This window comes from Lissotriton helveticus, chromosome 7 (assembly GCF_964261635.1).
Source record: "Lissotriton helveticus chromosome 7, aLisHel1.1, whole genome shotgun sequence".
Taxonomy (NCBI): Eukaryota; Metazoa; Chordata; class Amphibia; order Caudata; family Salamandridae; genus Lissotriton; species Lissotriton helveticus.
The window spans coordinates 283961393-283983807 of NC_136068.1; the positions used below are offsets into that span (position 1 = coordinate 283961393).

Here is a 22415-nt window from a genome sequence, read left to right on the forward strand (position 1 = left end):
CCAGTAAGCTAGAATACAGAAATAATCTTTACATGAGAATCTCTGCTCTAGTCACCAAGAGGCATATTAACAAGGCCAGGCGATAATTATCGATAAGCGCACTTAACGCTAGGATAATTATCGCCGGCCAACTCTGAATTTTATCGCGGAGATAGCGTGCTATCAGCAACGCTTATCTCCAAAGCGATAAAATTCAGAGCACAAGCTGCCAATTGTGAGATTATCACTGGAAATACAGCGGTAATCACACAAGGTTTGGTGATAGCTTGCTGATAGGGATAGACATACTTAGCCATGATATCCACCTTACATTGGATATTATGGCTAAGTCAGAAAAATACCAGACGTAAAAAAGCAGCGTTAACCACGGTTAGCGCTGCTTTTTTTTTATCGCTAACAGGGTTAGCGATATCCTTGATAATAGGAAAAATGTCGCTTAGCAACATTTCTCCTATTATTTTACTCTGGAACGCCCCCTTTGGGAGCGTAGAGTAAAAGGGTGCTAACATGTACATTTGCGAGTTAGCACCCTGTTGCTGATAGGGCGCTAGTTTTATCTATTCTTTTTTGGATTTTAAAGCCAAAAAAGCATAGATAAAGCCCTTGTTAATATGCCCCCAAGAGACTCCATGTAATAGAAAATTCTGTGGCCAGACTTACCTTCACTATCCCACCTCGCACCGACCAATCCACTCAAGCAAAGACCTCCATTGGCTTCCCATCCACAAATCTGGCCTCTTCAACCTACTCATGCACACATACAAAGCTCTGCAATATTTAGGAACTGCATTCCTGAACCGCCACATCAGTTCTAACACCCCCGCTTGGCTCTGTCAGCCTTCTGCTCGCCTCTGTCCCTCACATCCAGAGACCCAGAGCCGGCAGCTTCACCTTTTTGTACATGACTCCTAAAACCTGGAACAATCTACCCCCTCATATTAAAGCTGCCAGCACTGTCCTGAAATTCTGAAATAAACTATAAACATGTAAGATAATATAACATAAGATAACATCAAATATGATACAGCAAGACCTGGAATCCTAGGCGTCAATTTCCCCCAAACTGTTTGCCTTCTGACCTCCTGTTTTTGCTGGCTTGTACCCCAATTGGCAAATGTAACTTACTTATGAGTCCCTAATAAAGTGGCACCAACTGTGCCTAGGGCCTGTAAATTAAAAGCTATAAGTGAGCCTGTTGCACTGATTGTGTCACCCTCTTAAGTAGCACTTGAAACATGTGCCAGGCCTGCCAAAGCAGCATGTGTGTGTGTGCATTTTTAAACTGCCATTTCGACCTGGTAAAGTAAACATTTTGCCAGCTCCAACCCTTTCATTTTTTAATACATATAAGACACCCCTAGGGTAGGCCATGGGCAGCTCAGTGGGCAGGGTGCAATGTATTTACAAAGTTTTACTTGTCCTGGTAGTGGAAAACTCTGAATTTCGTTTTTCACTACTGCAAGGCCTACCGCACCAGTAGGATAACATTGGAGATAATTTATTACATTTCTATAAGTGTAAGTTTCAAATGAGACAATAGGAACCAGTTCATGTTTGGTGTCTCTGGAATTGTCATTTTAAACTCCAGTTTATGTTGAAGTTGGATTTTAAATTACAATTTTGAAATTGCCACTTTGAGAAAGTTGGCATTTTCTTACCTTAGCCATGTGGTGTCTGCAGTCTGTCTTTGGTCACATGACTTGGTCTAGTTCAAAGGTTTGCTTTGTGTATTTCTCCTAGACAGCCACACACAATGGCGGGCTTAGGTGTGACTGGATAGGCCATCAGTGGCAGGATGAGTGGGAGGAGCTGGACCCAGCCACACTTACACTTGAATAAGCCACACAAAGGGCGCATACCCACTGTAGGTAGTCTTCGGCCAGGAAGGAAAGGCACCTACACACTTCAAAGGCATGCCTACAGAAGCTTCTCCCCACTTCATAGGCACATCTAGATATACATATTGGACCTTAGACACCACTTCCTAAGTGCACTTCTGGACCTGTTGACACTCTGCTAGGAAGAAGGACTGCTGTGCTGCTGAAAGGACTGCCACTCTGCAGGACTGCTGCTCTGAAATAACTTCTGCCCTGTGTCGCTGCTGCGCTCTTTCCTAGTTGATAAGTACATGACCTACAGAAATAGAACCCAGAACACAGAGTGACTCAAATAGATAGATGGCTAGCCTCCTGATCTGAAGCCTCATGGACACTACAGACTTCCTACCACCTTGCAGCTGCCCCTGCACTCTACCACCTGGGAGTATACCCTACCAAGTAGTGCCACCCCAGTCCTGGACCTTTAGAAGTAGGCTTAAGGTGCTCTAACAGCCTCTGTGGATCCAGCAGAACTGACACATCTCCTCTGCTTCGTGGATTTGACCTGTCACAAAGACCTGCATCTCCTCCACAGTCCTCAGAACTGATGCATCGCCCTGATGGTGCGAGGTATCCATGGCACAGGCACTAGCATCCCCCGTTAATGGTAGCCTCAACAACACTGCTAGACTCAGCATCATGTACAGTGTCACAAGGACAACCCTTTATTCCCACGAGGACAAGGGTCAAGATACGTTATATGAACAGAATACACTGTGTGACTCTTTGTAACAAAATGGAATCCTCTTAGTATAAAGCAGGGGAAACCCACACTGAATGCATTATTTCAGCAGCCTAATGGAATGTTCTCATTTGGGTTTCATAAAACAGACACTGAGACTGGAAAGGTTTCTGTTACTGTTGTGTAATCTTCTACAATACAAATGCGAATAATAGTGTGACTCATACAAAGTGCAAACGATGCAGTGCTTAAATGTGTGTATAAACATAAAAATATATACAAAAGACATAATAAATTGTCCTTCCTTCATATGTCAAGTAGTACAAACAAGCATGTGCATACAATATAGCACAATGTGCATAACAAATAATCACAGAACCAATGGAGAAGTATGTCCCTTTATGAGCGGGAGGGTCTCTTCAACACCTGGCTTGTTATCTGCATGTTTTGAGAGACATAAACCAAACCAACCATCAATCTGTCTAGCAAATCAGTATTGCTTGTGTGTAGTATATTTCATGCGTTGCTCAATAACTCACCAAAATACACGAGAAGTGTATGTGTGAAAAAACTATAACACTTGTATATCCACTGCAAGATCTATCTTAAAATGACCATGTGTCTGATGGAGAATCTATCTCCCGAGTACGATGCACTATCTCTAAGTGCCACGTTAATCCATGAAAACAATCTGGACTACCGATATCTGAAACAATATATATCAATGTCAGCCAATTGATAGATGACCACATGAATCACAACTACCCCCACAAATGGCATGGTCTAATGACAATGCAAAGTGAAATTTGTAGTGATTTATATTGTGATTGGGGAACAGCTCCTCGTAAACGACGCATAGCCACGACTGCGCAGTGCGTCCTTAACGCGGGACTTCACATCATGAGCTTTGACGACGGGACCCTCGCCAATGATGCAGGACCTCGCATCACAAGCTCGACACACACTGAAAAATTGCTTTGACTGCACGATGCATCTTCGACGTGGATACTTGCAACACTCCACAACCAGGATTTGAGTTACTTTGTACAACAGGCCTAACTGGGTCCCTGTAGCCGGGCTGCCATTCATTACAGTTGGCATGATCTTGTGACTTTGTCCCAGTCTGGCACAACCAGATAAATACATTTGGTGCTTTGTGCTCTCTGGCACTATTTTCACTAAAATCTTTCAAATTGAAAATCTCTGGTTCTACTTTTGTTTTTTTCTGTTTAAATCTTATTTTATTTCTGACAGAAAGTTCTATTTTTGTAACCTAGTGTGGGAACCATTTTGTGTGGTGTTTTCACTTTATTACTGTTTGGAGTGTTGCACAAATACTTTACACATTGCCTCTAAGTTAAGCTTGAAAACACTGTGCCAAGCTAGAGGGCTGAGCACAGTTAAATTTAAGGGTGGCTTGTGTCTCACCCTGAATCGGATTGTGGTTGCTGCTTAACCACAGCTCACACCCCAGTCCACCACAAGCCAATTTATCACAACAACATACCGTTACATAACATAACTTTAATCACAAAAATAAAGAAAGTGCCTCATTGTGTTATCTAACACACTCCTGGTCTGTTTTAAATGGGCTGCAACTCCCCAGTCCCAAATTAAATGTTGATTTCTTAAGGGATCAGTGACTTTTAGTAAATGCTCAGGCACCTTGTTTAGGGTACTAGAGCAGGGTGTGGGGTACTTTCTATTTCCAAACATGTTGCCAAAGAATCAGGGCCGGACTGGCTGTACCCTGGTACTCCCTGGGCATTTCCCTGGGGGACTGAAGGGTTGGGCCAGTTTTGCAGTGATGGGGGCTGGTTTTGTTACTCGGGCCAGCCCCCAGGGACCATGCACTGGTTCACCAGGGGCTGGTCCGAGAAAACTGCAAGGGCTGCTATTGTGTTCCCAGTCCGGCCCTGCAAGGCAATCAAGTGCTTTCCTCTACAAGAGACTCCTGTTTTAGGCTTTAATTATTCAGCACACGTTCTCCTAAACGTGGCGTCATGCTTATTATTTATTATTCAAGCAATTTAATGGGTGGTGTTGACAACAGACACACTTTAATAAATGCACGTTTACTGTGCCACCGTGTTGTGAGTCCAGGTCCACCCAGAGTTTTAAATTCTAATATAAGCTATGACACAATCCATATAATACGTTCCAGGCATGACACTACACCTCAAAAGCTGTCACCGATGTCTAATCCAAGGGCGCCCCGTCGTGTCTTTCCTGTACACTTTAATTCCACGACATATTTATGTTAGCTGTAAAGTTTCTGATGATAAACCACTTCATATTCCGTCTCTCCTGGAAGTGATTTTGGGTTAATAACTCGATAAACCATAAATAAGATGGCTCAAGGGAATGAGCATGTGAAGAGAATTCTCCTGAATATTCGAGGCGGGTCTATAATTTATCAAACACATTTTCTTGCTTTACTGCGACACCTAGTGGTTGTTAAGGTTACATGCTTTGTAAAGAATATATCCAAACGCAGGTTAAGTAAATCTGTCTATGCTATAGGAACATGTGGCTGTAAGAATCCTTAAAAATACGGAGCATTGGCATGCAGCCCAAAAGTGGGGCGCCTTTGACAAGGAGCCAATGCTGTGCCATATGTGATATTTGTGTACATCGAAAGGGACATATTTTATCTATTGTTCACCTGTCAAAGGAGTATGCACTTTATGCTTGGAATAGGTATTACTTACTCTAACACCTTCAGAAACAAATGGTGCTTCAGTCATCAAATATAGACTGTTAATATGAGTTCAGTTTAATTAAAAAATTATAAAGCATAGAATACTAAAAGAAGTATGAACACTTTCGTGTTTTTTAAGATACAACGTCTTGTAGTTGGTGTTTTAATTCTTCAAAATTCTCTCACCAAAAAGTCGCTGTTGTTGTCGCCATTCCATATGCACCCCAGTACAGTAGGCGGTGTTGGTTATAGAAGCACTTTAGCCTAGATTTACAAATGCTTTACATCAAGTTTGTGTTACTTTTTTAACGCAAACCCGACACAAAGTTTTCAGGGGAAATTTATTATCCAACGGAAATCGGATTGTAACCCAAAGTAACAAAAAGTTGTGCAATGCGTTTCCTTGCATTACTTTGATTCAAGGGGTCGTTCCATGGTGGTGGCATTGACTTACCTGTGCAACCACCCATGCGGTTTTGACGCAAATCCCAGTCTACAACATCCTGAGGCTCCACGCGCAACAAGGAGGTTTTCACTTTTCCTTGTTGTTTTTGCTTTGCATGTGCTCTGCATTGTATAACAGACATACAAAGTGGGAACAGCCTTAAAGCGTAGGTTTTGTACTGAAAAGGACCCTTTCCAGTACAAAACCCTTGTTTCAGACAATGCAGACACCCTTGCACCATGGCGCAAAGGTAAAAGCAAGAAAGGTTCAATTCTGGCACACAACTACGGCTGCACTATAAAATCATAAAATTGCATTCTCAATGTACAGTGCTCAAGAAGGAAAGGTGGCAACCATCTCAGCCTTTAAGAAACAAGAATTTTCTTTTTGAATGCTGAAATTAAAGGATACAAGATTTGATTATATACTATAAATGTGGGTGGGGTCATCGGCAACACCCGTACACGGCCTATCCCTGCTGATGAGGGGTAATACCCCGAAACACGTGTCCAGGGATGGTGAAGACAGCGAAGATAGCAGAAGATCGAAAGATGATGCATCGCGAACACTTTACTACATTGACCAGAGTCCTTAGGGGCGACACCGCCGGTGTGTGAGTAGTGTGCGACCCCACCCCCATTTGTAACTTTAACGCTCCCTTGAGCAGCTGGCTGACGAGCCTGGGATCCCGCACCTACGCGCCTGAGTGGTACTATACCTGGCAGATATTGGCAGCCATCGGCAACCCCAGTACACGGCCTATCCCTGCTGATGAGGGGCAATACCCCGAAACACGTGTCCAGGGATGGCGAAGACAGCGAAGATAGCAGAAGATCGAAAGATGATGCATCGCAAACACTTTACTACATTGACCAGAGTCCTTAGGGGCGACACCGCCGGTGTGTGAGTAGTGTGCGACCCCACCCCCATTTGTAACTTTAAAGCTCCCTTGAGCAGCGGGCTGACGAGCCTGGGATCCCGCACCTACGCGCCTGAGTGGTACTATACCTGGCAGATATTGGCAGCCATCGGCAACCCCAGTACACGGCCTATCCCTGCTGATGAGGGGTAATACCCCGAAACACGTGTCCAGGGATGGCGAAGACAGCGAAGATAGCAGAAGATCGAAAGATGATGCATCGCAAACACTTTACTAGATTGACCAGAGTCCTTAGGGGCAACACCGCCGGTGTGTGAGTAGTGTGCGACCCCACCCCCAATTGTAACTTTAAAGCTCCCTTGAGCAGCGGGCTGACGAGCCTGGGAGCCCGCAGCTACGCGCCTGAGTGGTACTATACCTGGCAGATATTGGCAGCCATCGGCAACCCCAGTACACGGCCTATCCCTGCTGATGAGGGGTAATACCCCGAAACACGTGTCCAGGGATGGCGAAGACAGCGAAGATAGCAGAAGATCGAAAGATGATGCATCGCGAACACTTTACTACATTGACCAGAGTCCTTAGGGGCGACACCGCCGGTGTGTGAGTAGTGTGCGACCCCACCCCCATTTGATTATATACTATGTTGTTGATTAACTTTAATGGACTGTGTGCTTGAGGAGATATCCATGGTGCAAAGGTGTCTGCATTGGCGTATGGCTGGCTAAAGTTTACCAGCTCAGGGAAAGAGCAGAACAGCTCTATATCTTAGTAGAGATGGTGCTATTTCCCCTTCCACACAATGCAGTGCAGCACAGCAACTTTATTTGCTGTGCAGCATTCAGTGACTTCTTCATTAATCTGTGCTTTTTTCAGGTACATTCACAGTGCTACAGTTCCCTCATGTCACCTCATTACAAGCTTAAACTCATAGTAGAAGCTATGATACCTATCCAATTACTTGGGACAATGTAAGAACTTGCCCATCACATAACACCATTCTACATCTGTCACAAGACACTCTGGGCTGGATTTACTGAGATTTGATGCAAAACAGAACAGTTGCGGTTCTCCGTTGTGTTGTGTGAAAGGGAGAGAGTAAAACTGCACTCTGGGGCAGATTTATGTCGGACTTGCGCCACGTTTACGCCGCCGTTGCGTCACGCAACGGCGCGGAAACGTGGCGCATCCCTGCGACCTGTTTACAACGTGACGCATCTGGGCAGATGCGTCACGTTGTAAAGCCCTGCGCCACATGAAACCTGCGTCAGGTTTCATGTGGGCGTTCTGTCGCAGGGTGGGCGTTCCCTCGTAGGAAAGCCCCGTAAAACTGATGCAGTGAAATCTACAAGATTTCACTGAGTCAGTTTTACGACGCTGTTAGGTCAAATCCTTACGCCTGCTTGAAGCAGGCATAAGGAGTGACGCACCACGTTATGTATGGGTGGCCTCTGTACATTGCAGGAGTTGCGTCGCACTTGCGACGCTACTCCAGCAATGCGCCGCCCGTACACCACAAGATGCGTCACGCATCTGCCCTTCCTTGCACCCTGGTGCGCCGCATTGTAAATGTGGCGCATCTGTGGTGCCGCAAGGAGGGAATTGCGTGACACATCAGTTCTGGCGCATCTCTGCTGATTTGCAGAGATGCGCCAGAACTCATAAATCTGCCCCAATATTTACAAAGATTTGGAGCAATTCAGCTCTCTCCTTACTCTGGTTCCCTTTGGGCTGCCTAGAACAAATACAGGCTCACTTGTGCAGTGGCAGTAAGGTGTTTGCATTAATTTCAGGATATTTTTTGTGCAGAAAGGTACAAAACTGAAGGTTTTAGTTTTTTACATAGTTCATAAACCAAGTGTTCCAATCTACAGCAACCATTATCTGGTAATGGCACTGATGCACAATGCTATCATATCATTCGCCCAACAGCATAATAATTCAGGCAAGTGTGAGAGCACAGATGACAATCCAAGTACTGTTCACTTTAATCCAAAAATATAGCAATAAGGGGATATCACTAACTTCAAGTGTGCACAACTAGGTCTTTCCATGAAAGGCCTGTTTCGCTCAATATTTCATTTGTTTACCAATGTGAGGTGTAAGGTAACACCTGGTTGTAAACTGCTCCCTAGCAAGCAGGAACATAGTGGGTGATGTCTTTAAGGTGCAGTATAGGTAGTTAAACTGTGGTTACAAGGCACTCTGTTTTACACTAAGTGATTTTCCTAACTCAAAACTTCAAACACATTATTTGGGACAAATAATAATGGAAGGTACACTAATAGAACTCTCCAGAGCTTTCAACTGTGCACATACTCCTGGGGAACACTGATTTCAGTCATCGACTAATTTTATAACCCATTACCCTCAGATTATTTATTTATATATTTGCTGCATTTATAAAGAGCAACCCTTATCCCCTTGTGGGTGTCACGGTGCTGGAAACTGCCTACCCATAAAGAGACTCATTTTGCCAGCCAAAGTCAGAGAAGAAGAAGAAAAACAATAAAGCTAGTAGTCCGAAAAAAGCCATAGGGCTTATTTACAAGGCCCTTGCGCCACTTTTGCGTCACTTTTCCTATGTTAAAAATGACGCAAAAGTGGTGCAAGGGCCTTGTAAATCTGCCCCCATGTTTTTAGTTTCTTCCTAAACAGATGGAAATTATCAGTGAGACTGATGTCCAGGGGTAAAGAATTCCACTGGACTGCTGCCCGATAGGAAAACAATTGGCCACCTGACCTAATTGTCTGTACTCGCTTTTTTCTGGCCAAGATTACATTCCTGGATTTTAAATCATGGATGGCTTTGTAAAACTCCATCCTCCTCTGCTGAATCTCTAGTCCATCTTGTACTGTCTGTACATATCATACGAGATTGAAGCTTGCTCTTTTTGTTCGTTTTCCCACAGGAAGACAATGGAGCAATCAAGCTCGTGGATGCTGAGTAAAATCCTTCCATATTACAGATTAACCTAGCTTCGGCATTTTGGGTTACCTGAATTCTCTAAGACAGATATATGGCCATGCCAAAAAATAGGGCATTGCCATTGTCAAGTCTGCTAGTCACCAGGGCATGGAGAATGGTCTCTCACCAGGCAATAGGAATCCATTAAAACAGTTTTTTTAGAAGCTACAGAATGCAAAAAGCATTTGCCGCAATTTTCCCTAACGTGATCTTGCATGAAAAGACTATAGTCTATAATGATTCATAGATTTTTAACTGATTTCTTGAGGGCAAGACACACAACTGATGGGCGGAATGCAGAACAAATCAACACATTCACCCCCAGTCAAGAGATCTGGGTTAAATCCATCATTCTTTTGATCACCATGCCACCCCAGTTTAGATCTGGCCGTATGCAAATCAATCTTGACCCTGTGTCTCATGGGAACAGTCCTGCTCGAACTGCCAAGCAGGCATTTCGCCCAACATATCTGGCCACCAGGATACATTCCAAATCAGGTAGCTCCCACCGAATAGCAGGATTACACTATAACGCTACACAATCAGATTCACTGATATCATACTGACTGCATCACACTCACCAACTGATCTGATTATTACGCCTCACATAAATAACCACATTCATATGACACCTCTACATTGACTGCAACTGCATTAGCTCATAGTCCTCATCACACCACATGTGCCACCTTTACACTATTACATACACAGCATCACACTAACATCATCACATTGACTGCTATTTCTATTGCAATTGACACATTACCTTTCTTGCATTTCACTGCATTAAATTCACCACATCACACTTGCAATTACATGATGATCATCGGCACACACCATCATAACTGCTGTTGCACCATCTGCATCACCCTCACCACACTTGCACTATCATACTTGCACTATCACACTGACATAATCAAGCTGACAGCAATCTCACTTACTGCAACTGTCACTGACATTTTCTTCCATACACCACAGAATGTAGCATAGGACAAAGAGCCTGTCCACTTCAGCCATTGGCTCTCTTTTCTGTCAGCGACATCATTTTGCACAAAACAATCCTCAGAATCATATTTCTCTTTCTATGTGTGCTTCAGAATGCATGGAAAAAGAAAATAACAAGGGGAAATTAGGCTATTCCTCCTCGATACAGCTCCTTTGGGTAGATGCAGCCTTTTGGTGTAAACCCAGCTTTACAAGTGTTTGCAAATATTCGTTTGTGTCAAAATACATGGGTAAATGCATGGGAACCGCCATGCTACACACATGCAATGCCTATACGATGCAAACTAACGCATGACAGTGCTATGCGCTGTGTTGCATTACTTTGTATTTGCTAAACTATACAAATCGAGTTTGTATAGCTCAGTAACTTATCAAATGGATTTTTCGCTAGGGCTGCACCACAAAAGTGATGCAAACCTGATGCGAAATCTTAGAAAAATCATAGTTCACGCTGCATTTGTACATCTCATTACAAAGCATCTATTTTGGCCCTCTAAGTGATCTGCATTTTGCAGTTAATGGCAGTCAAAACCACTGACTGAACAATGTTCACCATGTATGCACTATCGGTTTTACTATATCCATTTTTCCTTCTCTTCCCCTGCATGCCTCAGTGCTCTTCACTCCATTTTACACAATCCAGAAGATTGACCCAACAGCATAAAGGAGCCCTCTGTTCAGCACACAAATCTATAAAACATTTTCAGCAAATGCCATACTATAAACCCAGACCCACCCACACAAACATAATGCTGCTTTGTAAAAGCACAGTAGACTCTGTTTCTCGATAATCTGCTCCCCTTTACTCTTAAGCAGTTACATGTAAATCACACACTATAAAGTCAAATTCTTCCAAACAGACACAACCGAACAGTGGGTAACCCATCAACCAAAACCATTACAATGCAATGCAAAATGCATAAAAGTGGTGGTGTGCTGTCCAAGGACTGGAATTTACACAGATGCTAGTATATGTCATAAGTCAATAACCAGTATAGGGACAACAAAACTCTATGATTTGGCTCTTATATAGCATTTGTGAATAGATTCTGCAGACTGCTTTTGGTTAAAAGTAATAAACGAGGGACTCATTTAGAGGTGAGTGGTAACAGGAAACCCACCAATGATTGGCAAGTGTCTCATCCACTTACCTCTTGCATCCTATTTCTCATTTAGGAAGAAGGGGTTGGTGATTTACTCGATGGCTATGACACATGCGTTTATGTTATAGGGAAGGTTATGTTCACCGTTATGCTGCTGGTGGTAGTGGCGTCAGAGACGATGCCCATTTTCTTAACTGGGTCCACCATATACAGCGTGGTTGTACCAGACAGATAAATGCACCAATATTTCACACGTACTGGGACATACAAATCACACCACCAAGCTAGACCCATGCTGAGAGGCCACTCTTCTGATCTGCGGGCACTCTCTTTTTACCCTGAAGTGAATCCGGTATCCGTTGCCAGCACCATGTTTAGGAAAGAAAGTCTGAGAAGATGGCAGAGCACTTTAAATTTGTTCTATCTTGTGATACCTGACTTACTAAATTTTAATGACCACCAGTCTTTGGTGACAGTATAGAATGGATCCAATTTGTAGAAGCTATTAAGTCACTTGATGTCAGGTGACCACTGAAGCATTGGCATCTTTAATAAAGACTGGGTTTGTGTTTAAATCAATGTAGAGAATTGTAAATGATTTGAGGCAGCCCAAGTCTGTGTTGAGGAAACCTACAAATAATCGGCATCTCATTTAGTACTTTACTGGGTACACTCACATTTTGGGAGCTCTACAGACACTTACCTGAACACCAAGGATTGAAGAGCAGTGTAAATTTTTCAATTGGGTGGTCGACGGATCCTTCATCAGAAGAGATCAGCACACTCAGCCCATAGTGACCAATCACCGCGTTGGCAGGGCTACTGATTGCAACATCCAAAGAGTTTGAGTTACGCGCCTGTAGAACAGCATTCCAAGCATTGTTACTTTTAGAGCTGGATAGAGTGAAACTGTGGTTTGAATCCTCAGGCTTTGCAGACGCGGGTCCTTTGAAAGAGAAAAAAACATTTTTACTAACAAAATGTGTATCATCGCACACAGAAAATGGCACAGAGGAAATGATCTTGCTTGTACAATTTCTTCTACGGTGTCTTGCTGTGGGTGGTGCACTTTTGGGGTGAAGATCACCTATAATTTGGAAGAGTGTCTTGTGCACAGTGTCTCTGCTGGAGAAAACGCAGGGTCAATTTTCATGCTTGTGAAATGAGTGTAAATTGGTCGAATTGAGTATGTGTGTGATGGGTACTGCTTTTCTGTTAAGAGAATGCACTTTAGGTGGCAGTTCTTCATAAAGTGTGATGCATATCATATGGCCATGTGTGATGGAAAAATTATATGTGTGTGATATGTATGATGGATATTATCTGAGCAGTGAGTGGGTGTTTGAGAGTCCCTCCATAAGAAGTAATCGGAGGGTGGATGCTACCTTAGATAGCTGGCTACAGGCCAGCCTCAACTCAAACAGTTGCACGGCTGGGGAAATTCATAGAACTAATTCGAGCTGCACTGCCCGCGAAAATAGAGCCCCATAAAGAAAACAGACGGCCCGGAAGTATGGGTGCCGCGGACATACCGCCCATTTAAAAAACAATGTACTTTGTTGTATATCTAGAATGCGACACTGTTTTTAAGGTTTTATGCTCCACTAGTTCGTAGTAACAAGCAGGGAATTTAACTTGGTTGTTTTTTAGATAATTCTTTTACATTGTTAGTATATCGTAAAGATTTTAAATAATCGAACAATAAAAGACTTTTTCACGTAAAAGCTGGACACAGGCTGCAAATGAATGACCAATGAGGTGAGTGTGTGATGGAAATCGCTGTGTGACAAATAAGTGTCTGAATGATACTGCAGGACTGTGGTGCACTACTGGAATGAACAGGAGCTGTTTGTGAACCGAATGTGTTATAGAGATCACTGATCCATTAAATTTTGCTTCAGTTTTTATTACCTGTCGATGCTGTAAATATGATGCTCTCATTGGGCTGCAGGTCACCATCAAAGGGCAAAGTGATCTTGAAGGTCTGTCCTCTCCTCACTATCAGTCCAGGACTGTGGTAATGCTCTGTGTGATGCTCTGCCCTATTTGTCGTAAGGTGCAGTTCGCATGCTTTCAGCTGAACTGTGAACAAAGAAAGACACCCATTAGAGTGCCAAATGATTATGTTGAACATTTAAGAGTCAATACTCAAGTGGGTTTCCCTCGTGACCGTAAATTTAAATATTCAGACAAGGAAGGATTGATTTGGAAATCAACGGGATTAGCTTTCCCTTATTTGGTAAACATTTATAAAGTGCTGTATCACAAACCAAGTCATCTATAGAATTAGGCAACATTTTGTTCACACTGGGGTGATCTGACGCAATTTCTGCCATGTCAAGTTACGTTTATTACGCAAAATGTCTGAGATTATACCATTACGTAATAATGGCTCATTCAGATTGGGTTTTGGTAAAAATCCTTTTGCAGGAACACAGGTATAACATTAATGACCGGAAAACGAGCAAATATTGTTCGCTTCACATGCAATTTTGCACTATTTATTTTAGCGTGTTTGTATAAATTTTGGGCCGTTTTGCGGAATTTCTGAAAAGGAAATTAAGTAAATTTTGCCCACGTCTAGATTCATTTATTTGTGTGGAATTACCTTAATTGGCGTCAGATTAATTACATAATGTCTCCAAGGACACCATGCACCAAAACAAACCCTGAGAGTTCAGTCTGAAATTCTCACTGTCCCAGAACAAAGCAGAAGTCAACTGACATCAGCATCACTGAAACCCATTTAATGAGCGGCCCAGCTGCCTTGATTTTCCACTGCCAGTGGCTTGTCCCTGAATACGAGGTGCATCTGTGCGCACCCAGTCACTGCCTGGCAAGAAATGCAGCATCCCTGGTGCAAATCCCTGCAGTCCTCAGCCCTCTCGCGACCATTGCCAGATGAACTGGCTATGCCCCCCCTGCTCAAATACCCCATGTGAATTGAGGTCCTATTTGGGAGCTCTCTGAACTGTCCAGAAGTCCCCTTGTGCAGCCACTTTTCAGGTGCCCCCCCTTCTCTGTAGCACACCAGCTATAAGCCTCACCAGCACCCTAATCACAGTAGAACACCTTCAGTTCCTGACAAACTGCTGGTAGTAGTTTGAACCTTGGTCCACTACTATTCTCATCCCAGAGGGTGATCCCATAAACCGACTGCACCTACTTTTTTTAAATTTTTTTATTTTAAAAGCATCTTTGGCTTTTCCTCCCATAGGATTGCATTGTGCGAAAAAGCACACAGGTTTAAACATTTTGCTTACCTCTGAACGTTTCTTTTGAAAACTGTACTTACCTTTGAATGAAGTTCTTGAGTTTGAAATATATATAAAAAGAAGTGCTAATTTTCTAAATTGGTCTTGGATTTATTCTTTGAGTGTGTGTTCATTTGTTACCCCTGTGAGTACAACAAATGCTTAGCACTATTCTCTGATATTCAACCATAACTGCACGTCCACACTACCACATAACAGAGCATTAGTATTAACTACTTTAGCCTCTGTAAACCAATTGGGGACCCTCTTGACCCTCTGCACAGTGTACTTCTTTTAAGTACACTATATAGAGTACCAGATTCCTACATACAGGAATTGATGAAAGGGCACCACCAGGAGTGGAGCCTGAGGCTTAATTTGACTCAACATGGAAAACCTGACCCGGCCCAGACACAGAGAGGATTGACAGACTGATAGCTCTTTCTTGATTCTGTGGGTAGTGGTGCATGGCCGTTCTTAGTTGGTGGACCACTTTTTGTGGTTAATTAGGTTTCTGTAGTTGAACCTGCAGAAGGATCATTAACAGTGGAGCGACCCGGGCGACTGACGGCACCAGGCCAAAACCCTTGACTGCCTCCCAGATGGAAAACACACCGTAGATACAGCACCTGGCCAGCTGAGTTGTCTGCCGCCTTTGGGGCGAGGAACTAACATGGGGGCGGGCTCCTTGACCCAAAAAGACAAGACTGATTTACGGGCAATGGATAGGGGCAGCCCTGGCCCCTCAAGGAGCGGCACAATGGAAAGCCCTCCTGAGATGGAACCCATGCATACCCAGCATGACCCCACGAGGAAACCAAATGGCAGTGCCTCCCGGGATTGGGATTGGGACCGACCCCCCCGAATGCCAAGCTGCCTCAGGCTCTCCTGTGCCTGATCCCAGCTTGACTGGGTGTCGCACGACTGAGGAGTGGCCCTTCTTGTGCGGTAGGACAGCATGGATGAGAAGGAGCCTAGGCCGCCAGAGGACCCCTTGTTTCTCTCGGTGGGGGCTTCTGAGATGGGGAGGAGCCACCTGGCTCTTCCCTTACAGAGCCTCACACAAGGCCATGGGTAGGCTACCGCCCAGGCCCCAGCATGGTTTGGCCACCCAAACTAGGGGCTCGCAACGCTGCATGGATCAAGCCCGGTGGTGGATTTGGTGTATGTGCTTTGCTGAGGAGCCAATGGGGCAAAGCTGCCATCTATGGAATTATGACTGAAAGCTTGTAAGTCAGAATCCCCACTAAACCGTAATGATATGGCAGTGCTGTGGAACCTCGTTGGCTTTGGATAGCTGGCCTCTTTGGCTGGTAAGTACAGCTTCTCACTATTGGGCCCAGTGTGCACATGAAAGGGGGCCGCCTCCATCGCCCTTACTGCACCACATATTTGTGGAGCACCTTGTGCTAAATCATTTGTAGATTACCTTATTCTGGTTCAGGGTTTAATAAGTAGCAGAGCAGCTGCCTCGCTTCAACCTATTGAAAGTCATCCTCTGACCCAAGCTTTCATCTCCATTTGTGGGTGTCATCAGCATCCCTTATCACTACACCCGTGCTGGCAGGAGGGATGTGGTGGGGGTTTGCGGGAGGTTGCCTTCACCACGTGCCACTCGGTATGGGGCCTACACCTCCCATCCTGCGCCACCAGGTGCTGAGTCAGGGCACAATTCCTGGCAGGTCAACAGGGCAACAAGATGGCCAGAGCCGGCATCAGAGTGCACATCCACTCTTGTCGTCGGTGGGCACCCATGTGTCTGGGGCCTGGCCATCTGGTCCCCGGGCCGTCCTAGGCCATTTGGTCGCTGGGTCGTCCCAGGCCATCTGGTTGCTGGGCTGACTGACAAGATGACCAGCGAGCCAGCCTGCACAGCTAACTCTGACTTCTGTCTCCCCCAGCAAAGAGCTTCCACCCTGCCAGGGACTGTCCGAATCAACGGCCCGCCGTTTGCAGAGGCCCTTCCCCTACCCAGCAGACAAAGGCTGTGCAGCCTTAGCAGCATGTGTCTCTCAGTGGTCTGCCAGATTGAAAGGGTTGAGTAACGCCAGGTTCAGGATGCTGTTTCGTGGTACGGGCCCCCGCATACCACACACTTGCCCTTCTCCGCCTAGTGCATTTCCGCAACAGCTCGGAACGGCTGTTTGTGGGGTGTCCTTGGTGCAGATGCCAGCACCCCTGCATCTCGCTCAGGCTGCACCTTGACCCGCCTCCCCCTTCCGTGGAAAAATCACCAGAGCCCATGTGATCACACCTGTCCCAAGAAAGCACCCCAGGCGGGTGTGCTCCCCCAGCAGTCTCTTGAGGGGTGCGATAGTCAAACTAGGAAAGGCACATTTCTCCCAACACCATCTAAAAGGTGAGGCTACCTGGTTGATCCTGCCAGTACTTATGATTGTCTCAAAGATTAATCCATGCACATGTAAGTACACATGGCTGGGTTCAGAAGCTCTGGCGGGCCCTGGTGCTGGTGCTCCTGCCATGGGCAATGGGCAGGGGGGGGAGCCTAGCAGTGAAAGGGTTAAAGCAGAAAGTTAACTGGTACTGAGCAACTACAGAACGGACTATAAATGACACATTTTGACCATTAAGTGTTAACAATCATCTTTTAATTTAATGTTGATTCAGCTCAGGTGCAAAGGTTTTTGAAGGCCAAGGCAACATAACATTTTTCCACTGGGACACACCCTTTCCTATATGAAGAAGGACTTATCAAGGCCATTTGTTGCAATACAGTAAACAACAAAAATAGTGTAGTCCATAATTCCAAATGGGGTATGGACAATTATATGCAAACAACAATGGTTTCAAGTCAATGATGTATCATGGCACATGGCATTGTTACGATTAATCAAAGGAAACAGTAACGTTTTCTGATAAATCATGTAAGCACGAGGGCGACAAAGTTGACAGTCCACATAGAACACATTAGTGAACGTGAATTTTTCTCAACAGAGAGGCTGGTGTGTTGGTTCTGGGTAACAAGTGGTGAGAATTAATTATTGCAATACTAAAAAATTCACTATATAATATACAGAAACTAGCCTTTAGTTACCAATGTGTTCAAAGAAGCTTACTATTCTTTGCTCTGTACTGTTACATTAAGAGGGAATAATGTGGTGGCAGTAAAAGACCACTGGATTTGCAGTGAGAAGGTGGCAAAGCATAGAGAGAGGATACCTGGATGCCTATGAGAGAACAAGCAGAAAAAGAATGACTCAGAGAGTGAGAAGAAGATTGACAGGAGGGCGTGACAAGTGAACTAAAGAACAACAGTGCAAGAGAGCTGTGGTGTGACAATAAGAGGTAGACAGTGCTTAATGTGTGCAGCCTGCACCACACATTGTCCCTGCTATGCTGCCAATCATAGTAACAACACAACTATTAACCATCACACTCCTACAAGTGTGACAATTCTGACTATTTCAGGCCCCAAAGCTATAAGAATGGCTTGGGTGGCAGGTAATAGTCATTTTTTATGTCTATTGAATTATTAATAAAGTGCTATTGTGGTAATCTCTAAATTAGCCGGACAGCACAACCTTGTGGCAGACTGTCACAAGAGCCGGTGTTGACAATTAAGTGCCGGTTCGGGGCACCTGAAAAAAACAGCTCAAATTAAGAACCGGAGATAGAGAGGATTGAAGAGTGGCTCAGTGAGAACCTGCATATTTGCCAAGTTTCCTAGGTCCATGTGTGATGTGCTGCTCCAGTCCAAGTTTTTTCCTTCGAAATCTGGGATGGGTACTCCTGTTTTACAATGATAAGCAAAATTACTAGAACCGGGACTGGAGCAGCACGTCACACATGGACCTGAGAAACCTAGCAGGGCTGAACTTGAAGTGAAGTGACAAAGAGAGGGGAAATGTAGGAAAGTTACATTCAAGGAGTTTAGAAGAGTGACAATAGAAGGCAATGGATTGACAATGGGAGACAAGGCTGTGGACTTGGTGATAGAGAGAACAAAGCACAAAGTAGTGAGAATATACAAGAAAGACAAGGGAGGTGACACTAGCAGATTAAGAGACTGAGAAAAAAAGCAATGAGTTACAGTGACAGAAAAGAAACGGGTGGCAGTACTTACAAGAAAGACAAGCATTGGCAATGCCAATCGGCCAGGCTCATGAATGCACTATCAAGCCAGATCTTAAAATCCATGTACATTAATGCATACTCTTCCTATCTGTGCTGCTGCCAGAGAAAAACAGCATACATTATCTAGTTTTCTAAGACATTTTAATAGCATTACTGTGGCATTTGTGTGTCTCTTAAAGTTCAAGCTCTGGCAGCTGGATCAATAAAAGAAGCAGGGCACAGGTCAGGGGTCCATGCGGGTGGACCGCGTCCCCCCACTTCTTTCACAGGGTGGATGCTGTCCACCCTGCCTAGAAGTTGGGCCCCACTAAAAAATATGCTGAATTTGTCCACCAGGACACATTAAGCTGCGCCTGCACATTGTCTGCTTTCTATGGTAACAACGTGCAGGTGGGGATGGGGTTCTCTTTTTTCTGACTCCTGCTGGGATACTCTGCCATAACAAAGGCCGAGTCTCAGGGGTCATCAAGCTTCCTTTTGTTGGAGTTTCCTGGCTGGCAGCAGTCAGGAGCCTCACACCTGATGCAAATGCAGCAGAGGGGAAACAAAGGCTTGCACCTTGTTAGCACTTCACACATACTTAGGAGAGACAGGTTTTCACTTTGTTTAGGCTCTGTTTAGGAGATTTGCATGCACTGTTAACATCAGATGTGTTGATCTTTCCCAGTATTTGCACAAAATAAATTGCATTTATATACAGTTATTACCCTTGAGGAGGCGTTGTAATAATTTAAATATCACTATTTCTTTTAAAGCACTATGGCTCTAGAAAGCTTAACGCTGGCAAAAGATAACATTGTTTTATATGGAGATGTGTGGCTCACTGGTTAGAGGCGGCAGACCTGTAAGCAGAGAACGGGCCGGGACCAGGGTTCAATTCCAGACGCGGCAGGGTCTTGGACCAGGGTCAACGGACTCGATAATTCTCGCCTCAGTGGCTACTCTAACCAGGGAACACACTCTGTAACTCTGGGCATTAAGCTTGCCTCATCTCTACAATGGCACCCCACAGATACTGGGGATGCCTGGTTTCACCCTGGAGATACCCAGAAAAAGGGACCATCTCACAGGGAAAAACCAGGACGGGTTCCCCAGCGGTCTACAGCGCCAGGACACTCGGGTAGAGTAACAGTGCGCTTTACAAGTATCACACATTTACATATGTAGCATTCAAAAGTGTGAATCTTCTGCCTAAATCAGAAGGCTTTGCAAGTACAGTCGAAATGTGCTCAAATGTACTCAGGATACACCTGCTAAACATATATGTGAGGGCTTAAGATGTGATATCACTTCTTGTGATGCCAGTTCCTGTGATGTCACACGCCGTGATGTCGAACGCTGCAATGCCACGCGCTGCAATGCCATTTGCATACTGATTAACTAGGTTAGTCCCCAACTTCTATTTTTAGGACTTGTGCCCTGAAACGAAGTGATAACAGCTGTGCGACGGGCAAGCAATTTTTGTGGAAGAACACAACTTCTGCCCAAATCAAAGCATTTACTCTCGATCCCAACATGTGAGCCGAGCCAAAGCCCCCGTCCTTGTTTTTCTCGCAAAATTGTCTGGCGAGCCAGGCAATAAAAAAAGGAAATGTAAAATTATTTGTAAAGGAGTAAAGAGGTTGTGTAACATGTTAACGGGTCCGTATGTGACTCACCCGCCACTCACTATTCCTTTAAATGACCGTGATCCCTGACACAACAAAATTGACACTTCAGTCAGGATGGCCTATTTTGGGGGTGCATTAGTTGAATAAAGTGAATACATACGTAGAGTTTATCAGTACTGACAGATGCTATCAGTTGCTATCATTAGTGCATCGGGTGCAGTGGCACCGGAGCCCATCACTACGAGGCACGGGCTGCACTCTAATTAAAGCTGCCTCTTACTGACCAACCATGGGCAGGGGACCACTTTCCTTGATTATATTAGGGCTCCATGGTACTTACTGTACTGGTGGAGATTTACTTAACAAATTGCATGATGCAGCGCTACGAAGCCTGGTAGTACAGCAGCAGAGAGGTCGTGGTAAAGTCTTCTCTCACCCGCCTACTGCCTCTCAAAGACCAGTTTTACAGTTTACCCTTCAGCCTTTCAAATTTGCAAATGGATTCCATAAACACCAAAAGAAAACATACGGCACCGGTCACGTGTCTTATCCTCGGCGCTTTCCGGCTTTTACTAAACGAGTTATGGAAAGGATTGCAAACGCTTTACTCACAAGACATCTTCTGTCACTGCCTCTTTCCGCATTCAGCCTTCGTTTGTGTTCCTCAGAAAAGGAACTCGAGGTGTACGCTTCTCTGCAGCCTTGTGACACCGCCCAGAAACGTGTTCAGTACAACCTGATTTAAAAAAAAAAAGCAGAAATGCGAGGCAGTCCAGCGGTGAGCGCCTGCGGCTCAAAGAGCTGGTGTCTGTCAACAACCCCTCTGCTCACTTCCTGCTCAGAGAAGTGGGCGGCAACCCCGGTGTCTGCAGGGGCAATAGGGTGACCAACTGGCATGGGTGCAAATTCAGGACAGTGAGTGTAAAAATTCAGGACAAAGGGTAAAAATTCAGGATAAAAATTCAGGACAATAGGACACAAATTTGGGACAAAAGATAAATTTTACAAACATATCAGAGGAGGTCATGCAATAGCATATAAGTAAATAGACAAAGAACATAAGTACAAGTCAAAATAAGTTTATATTAGGTTGAAACAATCTTGTACTTCATACGGTTTTCCAGTATGGGCGCAACTTTGAGCAAATGGGCAAGTATTTTTGTGAAATTTCATAAAATCATAATCTATTTATATGGTTATTGCACTGGATTGTCCAGTCTGATGTTTTGTTTACAGTTCATGGTCCTGGTTCATGCATCAGGTAATATACTTGGGAGAGTCTGGGGTGAGAGACAGTCTTTGAACCACTTGTGGCCACAGAATGTGGGTCAGTGTGGACTAATCTTGGTTTGCTTAGGTGTTTTCTTCCAAAATCCCACTGGTGTACTATAGCATGTTCTGCTTTTTTGAGTGCGTCTCTTGCTAGGCTTTGTACTATCGCCATCTCAAGTAAAAAAAAAATTCTTATGAGGCCAGCACGGGTAATGAATGAGTAGATGCAAATATTTGTCAGCGTTACAGGCACCCGTCTAAAGTTTTTGGATGTTTGCTTGCATTCACCTGTTTTACAGCCCGAGGTGTTGCAGCTCAAGGCCCGAACATTCTGGCCACAATAGCACAGTGCTGTCGCCTGCTCTGAAATCTTGGTCCAGCAATCTGTCATTGCTCAGGCTGATCCCACCCGACTATGAAGTATCACACAAATTGCACAAAAGGCAGAAATCATTAAACAATCCTCATTTGTTGCAGGCTGGTGTGGAATCAAAAGCAATATCCAGTGGTTGTGTTTTGCAGC

General features: G+C 44.5%; 1 protein-coding gene across 1 annotated transcript in view; it reads right to left on the reverse strand.

The window, feature by feature from the left end:
* Positions 1–21444, reverse strand: part of LOC144768426 (protein-glutamine gamma-glutamyltransferase E-like) — a 148841-nt gene extending 127397 nt beyond the window's left edge. The window contains exons 1-3 of the mRNA XM_078652073.1: positions 21233–21444; positions 13573–13743; positions 12365–12607 (exon numbers count right to left, since the gene is read on the reverse strand). Of these exons, the coding sequence (XP_078508199.1) occupies positions 12365–12607; positions 13573–13743; positions 21233–21239 (421 nt within the window). The 5' untranslated portion in view covers positions 21240–21444. The remainder of the gene's footprint in view (positions 1–12364; positions 12608–13572; positions 13744–21232) is intronic.
* Between the last annotated feature and the right edge of the window lie 971 nt (positions 21445–22415).